Below are 16,136 nucleotides of genomic sequence, written 5' to 3' on the forward strand. Positions count from 1 at the left end.
CCCCTCTCCCTTTCCCTTTTCTCCAACCCACCTCCATCTCATGTAGCCCAAGCTTGCCTAAACTTGCTATGAGTCCAGAGATGACTTTGAAATCCTGATTCTCTGGCTTCCACCTCTTGCTTCTATTTCTGGTTTTTAAAAACATGTCTTTTTTTTTTTTTTTTTTAAGATTTATTTAATTAATTATTTATTTATTTTATGTGAGTACACTGTCACTGACTTCAGACACACCAGAAGAGGACATCAGATCCCATTACAGATGGTTGTGAGCCACCATGTGGTTGCTGGGAATTGAACTCAGAAATTCTGGAGGAGCAGTCAGTGCTCTTAACTGCTGAGCCATCTCTCCAGCCCCTAAAAGCACGTCTTGAATTGAGGCAAAGTCTCATGACCCAGAAAGAGAGTGAGAATATAGTCTGGGGGCTAGGCTAAGAAACCCATAGCCATATAATTTTTTTTCAGAAATGAACTTCCTTCTCTTATAAGATAGAAAACAATTAAGAATATTTACTTCTGTGTACAATGCTATAGGATCTTAGCCATTTTTTATAGACTAGAAACTAAATCTTATAAGTTATTTCCTTTTTTACATACTGGCCACTTGGAGACTGCTGGGTAGTCTAGCTAGAATTTATCAGTATCCTGAAGACATTAAAAAAATATTGACCAGAAGTCAAACTGAAAGATAAACTTTAAAAAAAAAAAAAAAGATTTATTTCTTATTATAAATAAGTACACTGTACCTGACTTCAAACACACCAGAAGAGGGCATCTGATCTCATTATGGATGGTTGTGAGCCACCATGTGGTTGCTGGGAATTGAACTCAGGACCTTCGTAAGAGCAGTCAGTGCTCTTACCTGCTGACCCATCTCTCCAGCCCCCAGAAGATAAACTCTTGTAATGATTTATTGAGCCATTTTCCTTGAATTTTAGCCTTTCTGAGCTGGTTTTCTCAACAGTTAAGTAAGGCAACCCCATCTTGGGCCCCTTCTGAACTCTGGTGTTAATAGTCTTTGTTCTGTACCATTCATATCAGGTTCTTATATCTTGATTGTGGACTATGGAGAAAAAGCATAATTGAATTGCTAAGTGCTAAATGCTACAAATGTAGAATTTAGATGAACCACAGTCTACTTGAGGCGACTGTGGTTTAGATAGGAATGCTGTGGGACTTGTACCTCCTATGGAGATAGTAGTATGCAGAGGTCTTTTTGTTTTGTCTCCCCCCCCCCCTTGGTAGCTGGGATATTTAATCTGTTTAGGAATAGCTATCTTAAGAGATAAAACACTGGTAGGTTGTTTTGTTTTGTCTGTGTTTAGAAATGGAGTGGCTATTTTATTGCATTATTTGCCTCAAAATGAAAAATGTATTTCATGTAGTTATTGAATTTCATTTTCTTATGGTATCACACTATATTTTTTGAACATTATATTTTAAGAGCTATTCTAAACAGGTTTGTCACTGGTTGCTCCTGCCAGGATCACTGTTTAATCATTTTGTAAATTTTCCTAATATTCTCTTACACCTTTTCAGCGTGCTTACAATGTTTATGACACATCTAATCAACATATTGTAAACATTATGAAGTGCCTGCCCACAAAAAAATTTTTTTTCTAATTCATGGTCACCCTTGGATAAAGTAAGCTGACCTTGTTTTTCCCCTTTTCTACCTTCCCCTCAACAGTAAAAAGAACATAAGAAAACAGCGAATGAAAATTTTATTCAATGTTGTTCTTGAAGCTCGAGAGCCAGGTTCAGGCAGAAGACTTTGCGATCTATTTATGGTTAAGCCATCCAAGAAGGACTATCCTGATTATTATAAAATCATCTTAGAGCCAATGGACCTGAAAATAATTGAGCATAACATCCGAAATGACAAATATGCAGGTGAAGAAGGAATGATGGAAGACATGAAACTCATGTTCCGCAATGCCAGGCACTACAATGAGGAGGGCTCCCAGGTATGGAGGAGCTCCTAGAGTGTGAAAGATCAGAGCTAGACTCTCTCTGTGTCTCTGACTCGTGTGTGTGTGTGTGTGTGTGTGTGTGTGTGTGTGTGTGTGTGTGTGTGTGAGAGAGAGAGACAGACAGACAGACAGACAGACATGCAAGTGAATCTCCCAAGTGTGTGTGTCCTTGTAAGTGCATGGGAAGCTAAAGGAGAAGGTATTCTGTATTCCTCAATCATGCTGTCTTATCTCACTGACTTTCAGCTAGGCTGGCTGACCAGCGAGCCCTCAGGATCCTTTTACCCAGTGTTACAGTTGTAGGCATGTGCAGTAGTACCTAGCTTCTTACATAGGGATCATCTTCTCAATTCTTTTTTACATTTCAAGGCAAAGTATCTCATGGTCCAGGCTGGCCTTGAACTTAACATCCTCTAGTCTCTGCTTCTTCAGCATTTTCATTTGCCATGAACTACCTCAACCAGCCACCTCTTCTTGACTCTAGTTATTTTTGGTGAGTGTGTTAATATTTTGTTATTCTTGGTTGCTTAAAAATGGAAGACAGCATGTTTTAAAGAGTAAAAGTTTATAGTTTAAAAATTGTTTACTGGGCTGGAGAGATGGTTCAGAGGTTGAGAGCTCTTCCAGATGTCCTGAGGTCAATTCCCAGCAACCACATTGTGGTTCCTAACTCTCTAAGATTGATCTGGTGCCCTCTTGTGGCCTGCAGGCATACATGCTGTCAGAATGCCGTATACAGAATAAAGAAATCTGTTTTTAAAAATAGATGGTCCTTGAGTAAGAGTACTTGCTCTGCAAACACACAGATTCAAGTCAAGTTCCCCTATGAACTATGTAAAAAGCTAGGCAGTACTGCACATGCTTATAACTGTAGCACTGGGGAAGAGAGCAGAGGATTCTGAGGGCTTGCCTGCCAGCCAGATAGATAGCTGAAAGTCGGTGAGATAGTGAGATAGGACAGCATGATTAAGGAAGATACCGGTTACTTTCCTTTGGTTTCCCATGCACTTTTTTTTTTTTTGGTTTTTTCAAGACAGGGTTTCTCTGTGTAGCCCTGGCTGTCCTGGAACTCACTTTGTAGACCAGGCTGGCCTCAAACTCAGAAATTCGCCTGCCCCTGCCTCCAGAGTGCTGGGATTAAAGGTGTGCACCACCACCGCCCAGCTGCCCTGCACTTATATGGCACATACATTTTAATCCTACTCTGTGTTGGGGAGACAGTTTAGTATGTAAAGTACTTGCTATGCATACATGAGGACCTAAGTGCAAGTCCCCAGCACCCAATGTAGAAAGCCAGATATAGCAGTACATACCTGTAGTACATACCAGTGCTAGGGAGATAAGACCACAGAATCCCTGGAACTACACATTGGTTTAGCCAAATTAATGGGTTCCAGGTTCATTGAGAAAACCCTGTCTCAAAACAAAACAAAAAAAAGGCAGAGAAATGATCAGCCAACTCTGTCCTGCATGCACAAATACACACAGACACACACACGAAAAATAAAGAGCTGGGTGTAATGATGCACAGTGTAGTCCCAGCAACTTGGGAGGCAGAGGCAGGTGGCTTTCTGAATTTAAGATGAGTTTGTTCTTCATGAATTATAGTCCTACCAGGGCTATGTAAGACTCAGTCTCAAAAAACCAAAATGATGATGGTAACAGAAAGATGAGTGTTATAAATGGCTCCTGCTTTGCCAGTGTCTGTGTAAGGAAATTTTCCTTCCTAAACTTCTGTTTTCCTACTGTATACTTTAGAAATAATAGTAGTAGTACTTACTCCAGAGTTTTATATGATATTAAAAAGATATTAAAAAAAACTGAGTTTTGGGAACAATACTTAATAGTGAATATGTACTCTAAGAAAAGCCAATACATTAAAATGTTTATCTTATTATTTATTTATTTTTAAGGATTTTAAAAAGATTTTGTTTTATGTACTTGAGTATTTTGCCTGTGTGTGTGTGTGTGTGTGTGTGTGTGTGTGTGTACACACACACATTACATGTGTGTCTGGTGTTAAGATCAGAAGAGGTTGTTTTGTCCCTTGAAACTGGAGTTACAGATAGTTCTGAACTTTGTTCCAAGGAATTTAGTATCCTTTGTGCCTTCTGTAGACACAGACACTTACATGTGCAGGCTAAGCACCCAGACACTTGAAATAAAAAATTAAACATCTATAAAATTTCTACCACAATGGATCTTAGATATTAGCATGCATATTTATACATTAGAATGACCCAGAAAGCTTCAAAATAGGTTCTCCCCATTAAGATAGGAGTGTTGCTGTTCTGAAGAGAGCCTAAAGATTGAGCTGTCGGCTCTCTTAAACCATGTTGGGTTTTTTGTTTGTTTGTTTGCTTTGTTTTGCTTTTTTCTTTTTGTTTTCTTCAAGAGAAGGTTTCTCTGTATAGCTTTGGTTGTTCTGGAACTCATTTTGTAAACCAGACCTTGAACTCACAGAGATCCACCAGCCTCTGCCCTCCTGAGTAGTGGAATTAAAGGCATGTGCCAACACCATCCAGCTGACTTAAACTGTGGTGTTCTTTTTGTTTTTTGGGTTTGTTTTTTTGTTTCTGTTTTTTGTTTTTTGTTTTTTTTTTTCGAAACAGGGTTTCCCTGTGAAGCCCTGACTGTCCTGGAATTCACCTGTAGACCAGGCCGGCCTAGAACTCAGAAATCTGCCTGCCTCTGCCTCCCAAGTGCTGGGATTAAAGGCATGTGCCACCACTGCCCGGCTTTTAACTTTTTTTTTCTCTTTAAACTGTGTTTTAAACTCATTCACACATAGTCATTATTTTTTGCTTGTTTGTTGATGTTTTGATATTTGAGTTAGGATTTCACTGTGTAAATGATGTCTGCCTCAAACTTGTGATTTTCTGCTTCCTGAGTGCTAGTAGTTATGTATCACCGCCCTCAGAGAGTAAAGACTTCTTTATTTCTTAATTACAATGTTTTTAGGAAAAAAATGTTAAGTCTGTTTTTGGAATGTAGGTATACAATGATGCCCATATCCTGGAGAAGTTACTCAAAGATAAAAGGAAAGAGCTGGGCCCTCTGCCTGATGATGATGACATGGCTTCTCCCAAACTTAAATTGAGTAAGTCTGCCTTAGAATTTGCTCTTCAGTTTAGTCTGTCAAAGAGAGACTGCTGGTTCCTTGACATTTCTTTAATTAAATGATGAACAAGTGTTTATTCACTGGCACTGCTCTTAGGTAACTTTCTTCACATTGACACTCTTTGACTGTGTTTTAAGTAAGAGTCTAAGAATAAGCAAGAGTATAAAGTTAGCTTTTTTGTTGATGGGACTGAGTATATGACAGTGAGAAATAGAACGGATTCATTTTGCTACAACTACAGAGCTTAGTCTCCGTTGTTCATGGGCTATAGTAAAGTAGAACATCGTGTAAGGACAAAGAGTTGCAGATTTGCTTAGCTTATGATAGACGAGGAGCAGAGAGACGTGATTCGACCACTCCATCAGGGACCCACTTAACTCCAACCCAGCCCATCTCCCAGTACCGCCATCAGATTATGACTCCTCAGGTCATCTGTTAATAAAAGCAGCACTCTCATGCTCTGACCTCTCAGTGATTGTATCTGCCAGCTTGGTTCTAAGTCTTTTATGAGGAACTTTTCAAGGTATACTTTATGTCCAAATCATTAAAAAAAGAACTTGAATATTAACGGCAGAGGTTTTCCTTATAGCCATTGACTGAGAAGAGTATTCTTTATATGAAGCCAGAAAAAAAGAGTATGGCAGGTTTTGTTAATTTTATTTGGTGTTACATAAAATTAAAAATGAATCCCAACAATTCTCCTGGATAAAATTTGTAAAGTGGGGGCTGGAGAGATGGCTCAGCAGTTTAGAGCACTGACTGCTCTTCCAAAGGTCCTAAGTTCAATTCCCAGCAACCACATGGTGGCTCACAACCTATGCCCTCCTTTGGTGTGTTTGAAGACAGCTACATTGTACTCATATGCATAAAATAAATAAATCTTTAAAAAAAATTTTTGGGAAATGAGAAATGTACTACTCAGGGACCATTTGAGTAACCTACGTGGATATGGTTTATCAAAATTTTTAAAGGAAAAGAACACAGAAAAAAAAATCACTGAATTAAAGGAGATATTTCTGAATTATTTAATATAAATGAAACAATGCTGTCTTAGTCAGGGTTTCTATTCCTGCACAAACATCATGACCAAGAAGCAAGTTGGGGAGGAAAGGGTTTATTCAGCTTACACTTCCATACTGCTGTTCATCCCCAAGGAAGTCAGGACTGGAACTCAAGCAGGTCAGGAAGCAGGAGCTGATGCAGAGCCATGGAGGGATGTTCTTTACTGGCTTGCTTCCCCTGCTCCCTTGCTCAGCCTGCTCTCTTATAGAACCAAGACTACCAGCCATTCACAAGGGGACCTCCCCCGTTGATCACTAATTGAGAAAATGCCTTACAGCTGGATCTCGTGGAGGCATTTCCCCAACTGAAGCTCCTTTCTCTGTGATAACTCCAGCTGTGTCAAATTGACACAAAATTAGCCAATACAAATGCTAAGCATACAATAACATCAAGTAATCTTAAACAAATACTAAGCAAACAATAACAATGTCAAATAATCTTTAAAGTTGTGTTTACTGGAAAGGACAAAGACAAGCATCTTTTTTAATGTAAACTACCCATAAACTGAATTTCTTCATTACTTTGTAAATTGCTAGCAAATGACAATTCCTTTTCACTAAGGAATTCTTCTTTTCATATAATTATAAAAGCATACACATAGTCAGATATGGAGATACATACTTGTAATCCCAGCCCTTGGGAGCTGGAGGCAGGAGGATCAGAAGTTCAAGGCCAGGCTCAGCTGTATAGTTTGAGGTCAGCCTGGGCTTCTTGAGACTCTTTTCTATAAATAGACTAGTTTGGGGCATCCTGTTACTGAGTTGGTTATCATTTCTAGAAATTACAATGAATGGAACTAGAATACATATGACTTCATATTTAGAAGTAAGATATAGTAAACTATATTAATACTTTGATATTCAAGTTTTAAGAATTTTCACACTTCAATTTGTTTCAACAACTTTTATCTTTTTCCTGAAGTGAAATTCTCAGTTCTCCAGGGTGTCAGAGGTGATAATAACGTCAGAATGTCAGAGATACTCGTTTGCTGAGCCCATTCACAGCTCTCTCATCATGAAAGTATTTGCTCTCACATCAAAATAGAGTGACCAGCTTTTGTGTCAACTTTACATCTTTAATCCTAGCCCTTAGGGGCTGGGGCAGGAGGGTTCAAAGCCCACCTATGTTATATGAGACTCAGTCTCAAAATGTTTATATACATATATAAATTTTATTTATATATAAATTATATTGCTGAAGGGTAAAGGTTTTCTTCCAGGTCTATTTTTGTCTATGAGATCTATCTTACTAAAGAGATGCTGAATACTGTGGTTTTACAAATCATTTAGGATAACCCCTTTCTTATGGTTGTGCTACCAACTATGTAAAAAGTTATGCTTATGCCATTTTTTCCACTTCGCATGACAATACCTCTCTCTCTCTCCAGGTAGGAAGAGTGGTGTTTCTCCTAAGAAATCAAAGTACATGACTCCAATGCAGCAGAAACTGAATGAAGTGTATGAAGCTGTAAAGAACTATACTGATAAGAGGGGTCGCCGCCTTAGTGCTATATTTCTAAGACTCCCCTCTAGATCAGAGCTGCCTGACTACTACCTGACCATTAAAAAGCCCATGGACATGGAAAAAATTCGAAGTCACATGATGGCAAACAAGTACCAAGACATAGATTCTATGGTAGAGGACTTTGTCATGATGTTTAATAATGCCTGTACCTACAATGAACCAGAGTCTTTGATCTACAAAGATGCCCTTGTACTGCATAAAGTCCTCCTTGAGACTCGGAGAGACCTGGAGGGAGATGAGGATTCTCATGTCCCTAATGTGACGTTGCTGATTCAAGAGCTCATCCATAACCTTTTTGTGTCAGTCATGAGTCATCAGGATGACGAAGGGAGGTGTTACAGCGACTCCTTAGCAGAAATTCCTGCTGTGGATCCCAACTCTCCCAATAAACCTCCCCTTACATTTGACATTATCAGGAAAAATGTTGAAAGTAATCGGTATCGGCGACTTGATTTATTTCAGGAGCATATGTTTGAAGTATTGGAACGGGCAAGAAGGATGAACCGGTATGTTTTCAAACCCATCTCTTTATGATAAATACATGTGATTTTTAATGCAAAACAGATGAGAGAGTTATGCTTTGATAAACTTTCTGCTTAGGTACATGGTTATAGTAGGTAGCCTTCCTCTTTTTTTTCTTCAAAATATTTATTTATTATTATACATAAGTACACTGTTGCTGTCTTCAGACACACCAGAAGAGGGCGTCAGATCTCATTACAGATGGTTGTGAACCACCATGTTGTTGCTGGGATTTGATCTCAGGACCTTTAAAAGAGCAGTCAGTGCTCTTACCTTCTGAGCTATCTCACCAGCCTGTAGATAGCCTTCTATCCTGAATTCTTGGTAGGCAAAACATATGCTCCCCCCACCCCTTTTACAGTGTTGGAGGGGTCAAAACTTATAAAGAGGGAGTTGAACGGTGGTCACCTTTAACCCCATCATTCAGGAGGCAGAGGCAGATAGATCTCTTGAGTTCAAGGACAGCCTGGTCTACAGAGCAAGTTCCAGGACAGCCAAGACCACACAGAGAAACTGTCTACAAAAAACAAACAACAACAACAACAAACTTGTAAAGAGCACTACTGAGTTGTCATCATAAGTGCCGGTGAGAGGGGCAGGACTGAAGCTCTTGCATAATGCAGAAACCTAAAATGCAGCCTTTCGCAGAAGATGTCTTTTAAAGGATCAATAATACAGTCTGTAATAAAACTAAAAGTAGGATTTTTTTTTTCTTTGAAAATTAGTCTTAAGAATGTTTTAAATGAATTAGAGAGCTTGGAGTTATTCTTTGAGGATAGACTGGTCTAAATCCATTCACTTTTTTAAAAACTTGCTTATTTTTATTTTATGTGTACTGAGATGGTGTGCCTGTATGTATGTCTATGCAGCACATATATCCAGTGCCCACAGTGGCCAGAAAAGGGAGTTAGTTTCTTTGGGACTAGAGTTACAGATGGTTGTTACCCACCATGTGGGTGCAGTAAATTGAACCTGGGTCCTCTGGAAGAACACCAGTGCTCCTTCTCAGCCCCCTCAATCTCTATTTCAGTTACTTAATAAGGCCTTTTGTTTTTTTATCTCATTTATCAATTTAAGAGCATAGTGTAGGACTATAAATGGTTTAAAAGAATAAATTTAATTTACTAAAATTCCTTCAGCTTTTTAGCCTGCGTATCTTTGGCACTTACTGGAAGAATACCCAGTGTAATCCAGCAATCGCAGTATAAGTTCTATATGCTCTTACAGGCACTTGGTTAAATTGAACTTACAGATAGTAAATCCTGCCCTCTTCTGAAGTACTGAGAGCTAGAACTTTAGACTGTTTAATTGCATCTAGGAGATCTTTGCTCTAGACCGTGAAGGAAAAGTAAATATTAATGATTGCTTTTCCTAGTGACAACTTTTGTAAAATATCATGGTAAAGCCCTTCGTGAAGATCATCTCTAAGTCATCTGTACTTGTCTATGGGACTGATAATCTTTTCAGTTTTTATTTGAAGAATTGGAGATGTGCAAGCAATAAAATTCATAATCTAACATCTAGTAGGTGATATGCCTTGGCTTGTTTCCCACTGAGAGCACTGCTGCTGATAGTTACCAGTTATGGAACACAGACATGAATGATAAGCATTGTTGAGCTCTATATTAAAGAGCTTGAAATCTCATGGTTAGACTGATACTTAAGGAAATGTGAAGTAGCCTATTAAAACCCAACATGATCACTTTCAACATGATCATGTAAGAAACTTTGTGGGCCAGAGTTTACCTAAAAAGGCACAAAGTATCATAAAAGAGTTGGAAGATGAATAGAGAGGCTGATACTCTGCATATGATAAATGGTATAAAGAAAGTGAGCCAGGCGTGGTGGCGCATGCCTCCAATCCCAGCACTTGGCAGGCAAATTTCTGAGTTCAAGGCCAGCCTGGTCTACAGAGTAAGTTCTAGGACAGCCAGGGCTACACAGAGAAACCCTGTCACAAAAAAAAAAAAAAAAACCACAAAAGAAAGGGAAAGGTTAGGGTGTAAATATGCTGTGTTTCAGAGTTTGAGGTGGATCCTTGATTAGCATGTTTAGGAAATGGTTCCTTGTGAAGAACTAGGGATAGAAATAAAGAGGAGAGTGGAGGCATCTTACAGTCAAATTCTATACGAGGTTTCATTCAAGAAATTTTTGTTGGGTGTTGATACTAGTTGATGAACATGCTCTAGTTCATGGGATGTAGCAGTACTTTAATAATGAAATTTAAGCTGGGCGGTGGTGGCACACGCCTTTAATCCCAGCACTCGGGAGGCAGAGGCAGGCAGATTCCTGAGTTCGAGGACAGCCAGGGCTATAAAGAGAAACCCTGTCTCGAAAAACCAAAAATAATAATAATAATAATAATGAAATGTAAATGCCACTCCTGTGGTTCACAGTTGCTTGAGTCCAGTGAATCTTCTAAAGAGCACATGTCTCATAGATTATGGGGAACTCTGTTAAGAAGTACACAGATTGATTTTTTTACGAAATAAGATCTTTTTATTCTCCCATTATTGATATGATAGGCTTTTGCTTTTGAGGGCTGGAAGATACAACCCATGACACATATAGAAACAGAAATCCTTATAGTTTATCTCATGCCCTGAGTTCTGTTGAGAAACGGAACAGGGGCCTGGAGCATGGCTCAGCAATTAAGAGGGCTAGTTACTCTTCCCAGAGGTCTGTGTACACCAGCACTCACATGCTGGTTCCTCCCCATCTGTAACTCCATTCTGACGGCACCTGACACCCTCTTCTGGCCTCCATAGGCACTAGGCATGTAAGTGATACAAAGATATATGTACAGGGAAAACACCCATAAACCTCAATTTTTTAAATGTTTAAGAAAGATAACAAAAGCCATTTTAATTTTTGTAAATGAAAATAGTATTGGGACTTCTTGTGGCATAAGAATCAATAAAAAGAGCTAGATGTTTAGTGTGTAAAGTTCTTGCCATGCAAGACCTGAGTTTAGATCCCTGGCACCCATATAAAAGCCAAGCATGCTGGACAGGCTTGTAGCTGCAGTGCTCGAGATGGAGGTAGCTGAGTGTTGACAACGGAAGACCCCAGGAACCAGTCAAGCCAGTCAGTACAAGACCCTGTCTCAGGAAATAGAATAGGAAGTAGGAGACACCTGACCTTGACCTCTGATCTCTATACACATGTACACACACCCACAAACAAATGACATACAAATGAACATGTATGTACCCATATGACCACACACACAAAGAAAAAATTATAATAGTTTCTTAAGAAGAATTGATAGGGCTGGTGAGATGGCTTAGCGAGTAAGAGCACTGACTGCTCTTCCGAAGGTCCTGAGTTCAAATCCCAGCAACCACATGGTGGCTCACAACTATCCGTAATGAGCTCCGATGCCCTCTTCTGGTGTGTCTGAAGTCAGCTAGAGTGTACTTATGTATAATAATAAATAAATCTTTTTTAAAAAAGAAGAAGAATTGATAAACCAAATGTAATGGTTTATATCTGAAATCCCAGCTCATGGAACCAGAGATGGAAGGATCTGAATTTTAGGCCAGCCTGAGCTATACAGTGAGAGCTGGTCTCACAAAACCAAAAGAAAGGAAAAAAGAAATAGCTTCAAATCCATCTGTTTAGTGAATTTATCTAATATAAATATTTAGACATTTATCTAGTATATTCACATTAATTTTAGGCATGAATACACATTTAGATGTTTAAGTATTCATTGGTAAATAAATCCATGTGAAATATACACATGTAGATTTCCAGAATAGTCTTCCTTCATCACCACATAACCCCTACCCACCAGTACTACTGACAGTTATGGAATACTAGAATCTGAGCAGTTACAGGCGGCAGTGGATCATTCTCAGCAGCTGGGAACAGCACAGTGCTGAGGCAGGACTGGTGACCAGTGCGTGGGCAGGGTTCCTAAAGAAGCACTCTGGCTCCCTTGCAGGTAAAAAGACTCCATAGGAAGACAAGTACAGAGAAGAGAAGAACTTCTCTTACAAGTTTAATTATTTCTTTTTGCTGAATGTCTGATTTACCTGAAAGGATTACTTAACAATTGAAGGAAATTAGAGTTGGTTGTTTTTCTGTCTTGAATTTTTGCTCTTGCATAGTCAACACCTGGTTTCTCAGGCTAAAAAAAAATTCTTTTTTTTTTTTTTTTTTTTTTTTTTTTTTTAAAAAACAACTAGTTATTTAGTTAGTTTTGAGCACGGTTTCATTGTCTAGCCCTAGGTATCCTGAACTTCCTGTGCCTCTGAGTGCTGGGACTTACAGTGTGCTACACTGCTCATGGCTTCTTAGTATTTTCCTGACAGGGTTTCACTGTTTACTTTTTTCCCGACAGAATGTTTTTGAAATCTATAATTATATTGCAGAAATCTTTAAGAACAACCAAAGCAAAGATTAATAAATTATTTACAATACTTTTTAAATAAACAATTTAAAGTATATGCTTAGTGTTTTATATAAAATTTAATTACATCAGGTAGCCTGATACTATATATCTGCTCTTTCAGTGTAACAGTAATTTACCAAATGTGTATTTTCACTTATAATTTCCACTAAAATTGTAAGCTATTATGAAATTAATTTAATTTTAAGAAAACAAACTTCATCCCAGCACTCGGGAGGCAGAGGCAGGCGGATTTCTGAGTCTGAGGACAGCCAGGGCTACACAGAGAAACCCTGTCTCGAAAAAAAAAAAAAAGAAAGAAAGCAAACTTCAGATATCTTTGGTCAAGAAAGATTTCAAAATCGGTATCTTAGGGAACTCTTCCTTACTTAATTTTGTTTTTATTGCTTTCCCAAAAGTACTAGCATCTTCAGATCCCAGAGCATGTTTCTAGAACCTTTCTAGAACACCCATGTAGGTTATTGGCAGTGTTAATTCTTCATCAGCTCCCATTGTTGACAGGAGAGTCGTCCAAAGTGTATCTGATAACTGGTGCTCAAGTGTCCATGTTTCAAAAGACAGCTGATGGGCCTTGCTTTGTCTGCCATACTCCCCCAGCCAGAAAGTCTGCATAACTGTTAATAATATATTTGCCATTACCCCTGATAACTTACGCCTATAATCCCAACATTTGGAAGGCGGAAGCAGAAAGATCATACAAGTTCATACAAGTTCAGAGCTAACCTAGGCTTCCTACTTTCTTACAGGCCAGTTTGAGTATCAGTAAAACTGTGTCTCAATAAAGCTTATTTTTCATAGCTTCCCAATAACAAGGAAAGAAATTTAGACAAATATTAAATATGACACAAAACTTTTCCCATCTTGGAGTTTTGCATCTACCAATTTCCTCCAAATCAGTTACTTTTGAGAAACTAAATTTAGAGTAACTCTCAGGCCTATACTTGTTAATACACAGAATATTCTCATGCCTTTAAAATTTAGCTTCTGTTCTCAATGAGTCCTGTGAGTCAAGGTAGCAATGCTTTAGGACTAAAAAGAAGAAAGACATTAACCTAAGTCTTTTATCACTTTCTATAAATTGGGTCTAGAGTTAAGAAAATAGATACAGCCAGGTAATAGTGGACCATGCCTTTAATTCCAGCACTCAGGAGGCAGAGGCAGTTAGATCTCATCTTGAATTCACACCACCACCACCCCCAAAAAGAAAAAGAAAATTAATGCAAATTAAGTATTGGATTTGGTCTCAAGAGCAATAGTACAGTTTTTGATTCTGCTAGCTCCTTCTGCCCTGGTTGAATCATAGGCCTATATATCTGACAAATGTAGGAGGCCTTTCCTTTGACATGTGTAAGAAAGGAACATACCTTGAGCAAAAGGAGACACAGACAACTCAGGTACTCAATTGTATGTTTTTTCACTCATTCTTTTGTTTGTTTGTTTTTTGTTTTTGAGACAGGGTCTCTTGTAGGCCAGACTGGCCTCAAACTCACTATGTAAATGGGGATGACTCTGAACTCCTGGTCCTTTTACCTCCACCTTATTTTTTAAAAGATTTATTTATTTTATGTAGAAGAGGACACCAGACCCCATAACAGATGGTTGTGAGCCACCATGTGGTTGCTGGGAGTTGAACTCAGGACCTCTGGAAGAGCAGTCAGTGCTCTTAACCATTGAGCCATCTCTCCAGCCCTTACCTCCACTTTCTAAAAGTGATGGATCACTGACATGTATCACAATGTGTGGCTCAGATACTCTGGAGGGTGTTTTGTTTGTTTGTTTGTTTTTTAAACAGCAACAAGCGACATGGGCCTTTCATTTCTATTTATTTTGTGTATGTGAGTGAAGATACTGTCGCTGTCTTTAGACACACCAGAAGAGGGCATCAGATCCCATTGTGAACCACCATGTGGGTGCTGGGAATTGAACTCAGGACCTTTGGAAGAGCAGTCAGTGCTCTTAACAGCTGAGCCATCTCTCCAGCCCCCTGGAGGGTGTTTTTTGTTTTGTTATAATACTATTTTATTTTTTTGTCTGTATAATTTATGTATGTTTGTACCCCACTTATGTGCAATGTCCAAGGAAGCCAGAAGATCTTCTGGAACTGGAGTTGCAGATAGACGTAAGCTTACATGGGTGCTGGGAACTGAACCTAGGTTCTCTGGGAAAACAGCCAGTGCTCTTAACCACTTAGCCATCTCTTGAGTCCCCAGATACTTGTTTTAACAAACTTAATGGGGCACCCTTCTAACTGAGCCTCAGTATTGTTAGTATATCAATGAACATAGTAAAATATTTGATATGATTTAACGTGTAATTGAAGTATTATGAAAGAAGCAGTTCATGTGTCAATGGATACTCTTAATGCCATTATAGGACAGATTCCGAAATATATGAGGATGCTGTAGAACTTCAGCAGTTTTTTATTAGAATTCGTGATGAACTCTGCAAAAATGGAGAGATCCTTCTTTCTCCAGCACTCAGCTATACCACAAAACACTTGCATAACGATGTGGAAAAAGAAAAAAAGGAAAAATTGCCTAAAGAAATAGAGGAAGATAAACTAAAACGCGAAGAAGAAAAAAGAGGTTGGTTCCTTTTTATTTATTAAATATGAAGAAATATTAAAGTGTTCTAGCAGGTACCACAGTTAGCTCTGGAGAGTCTATGATTGAGGATTTAGATGGTTGACTATTTGCAGAAGATATGATGATATAGAAAGCTTGTTGTCGGCATCTGTTCAGTTGTCACATCAAGTTACTTCTGACACAGCTGATAGTCTAGGAGCACAGTGTTAAGTGACAAGTATGGGGACCTTATGCCACATACTTGAGAGGCTTTTGTTGCCATAGAGCTTTCCTCTTAAACACGTGAGAACCTGACAGGTAGGTGAGACTTCAGTTGAACTATACTCCTAGCTTTGCTTTAATCATGCCACCCTAAATGGGGTACTTTGAATCATACTCCAAATTTGCAATATTTGACAATGGGATTATGTCATTGCAAAAGTCTTATTTTCTGGGGTGATGAGGGTAGAGAGCTTGAGGCAGGACCTCCCTGTGTAACCCAAGCTGGTGCTGGTGCTGCAGTGATCCTCCTTCCCTGTGCCCCAGTGCCAGCACTGTAGGCATGTATTAACACAGTGGCACAATTTGGATAACACTTCTGTTTACACAGTTAACTAGAAGTATATAACTCTACAAAAGTTGTGTTACTCTGTAACATCAGACTTACTTAGATTATTTTCTCCCTGGACCAGAAAACAGAATTGACTTGAAGCACGAAATCTTTCTCTGATTCGTCACTTAATCTGCCCCTTGGTTAGTTGTCACTTTCAAACATGGCTGTTCCTATACAAACTAACCTTACCTTCATATTCTGTAATCCAGGGTGTGTCAGTATTCCAGCTGGATCCTGTCTTTGGATGTGATCCCTTGCCCAAATAACCATGCTGCTGGATTAACATTCTTCTATACCATTGTTAGTACAGTTTTCTGGTTCTGTTTAACAAAATTCTCAAGAA

The 16,136-nt window shown here is 38.8% G+C and overlaps 1 protein-coding gene across 6 annotated transcripts in view; it reads left to right on the top strand.

Moving 5' to 3' along the window:
* Pbrm1 (polybromo 1) overlaps positions 1 to 16,136 on the top strand; it is a 102,455-nt gene that overhangs the window by 40,644 nt on the left and 45,675 nt on the right. For all 6 annotated transcript variants that reach the window (NM_001081251.1, NM_001359856.1, NM_001359857.1 and 3 more), the window contains 4 exons: positions 1,688 to 1,964; positions 4,965 to 5,070; positions 7,541 to 8,183; positions 14,990 to 15,201. In NM_001081251.1, the coding sequence (NP_001074720.1) occupies positions 1,688 to 1,964; positions 4,965 to 5,070; positions 7,541 to 8,183; positions 14,990 to 15,201 (1,238 nt within the window). The remainder of the gene's footprint in view (positions 1 to 1,687; positions 1,965 to 4,964; positions 5,071 to 7,540; positions 8,184 to 14,989; positions 15,202 to 16,136) is intronic.

This window comes from Mus musculus, chromosome 14 (assembly GCF_000001635.26).
Source record: "Mus musculus strain C57BL/6J chromosome 14, GRCm38.p6 C57BL/6J".
In the NCBI taxonomy this organism is placed as follows: Eukaryota; Metazoa; Chordata; class Mammalia; order Rodentia; family Muridae; genus Mus; species Mus musculus.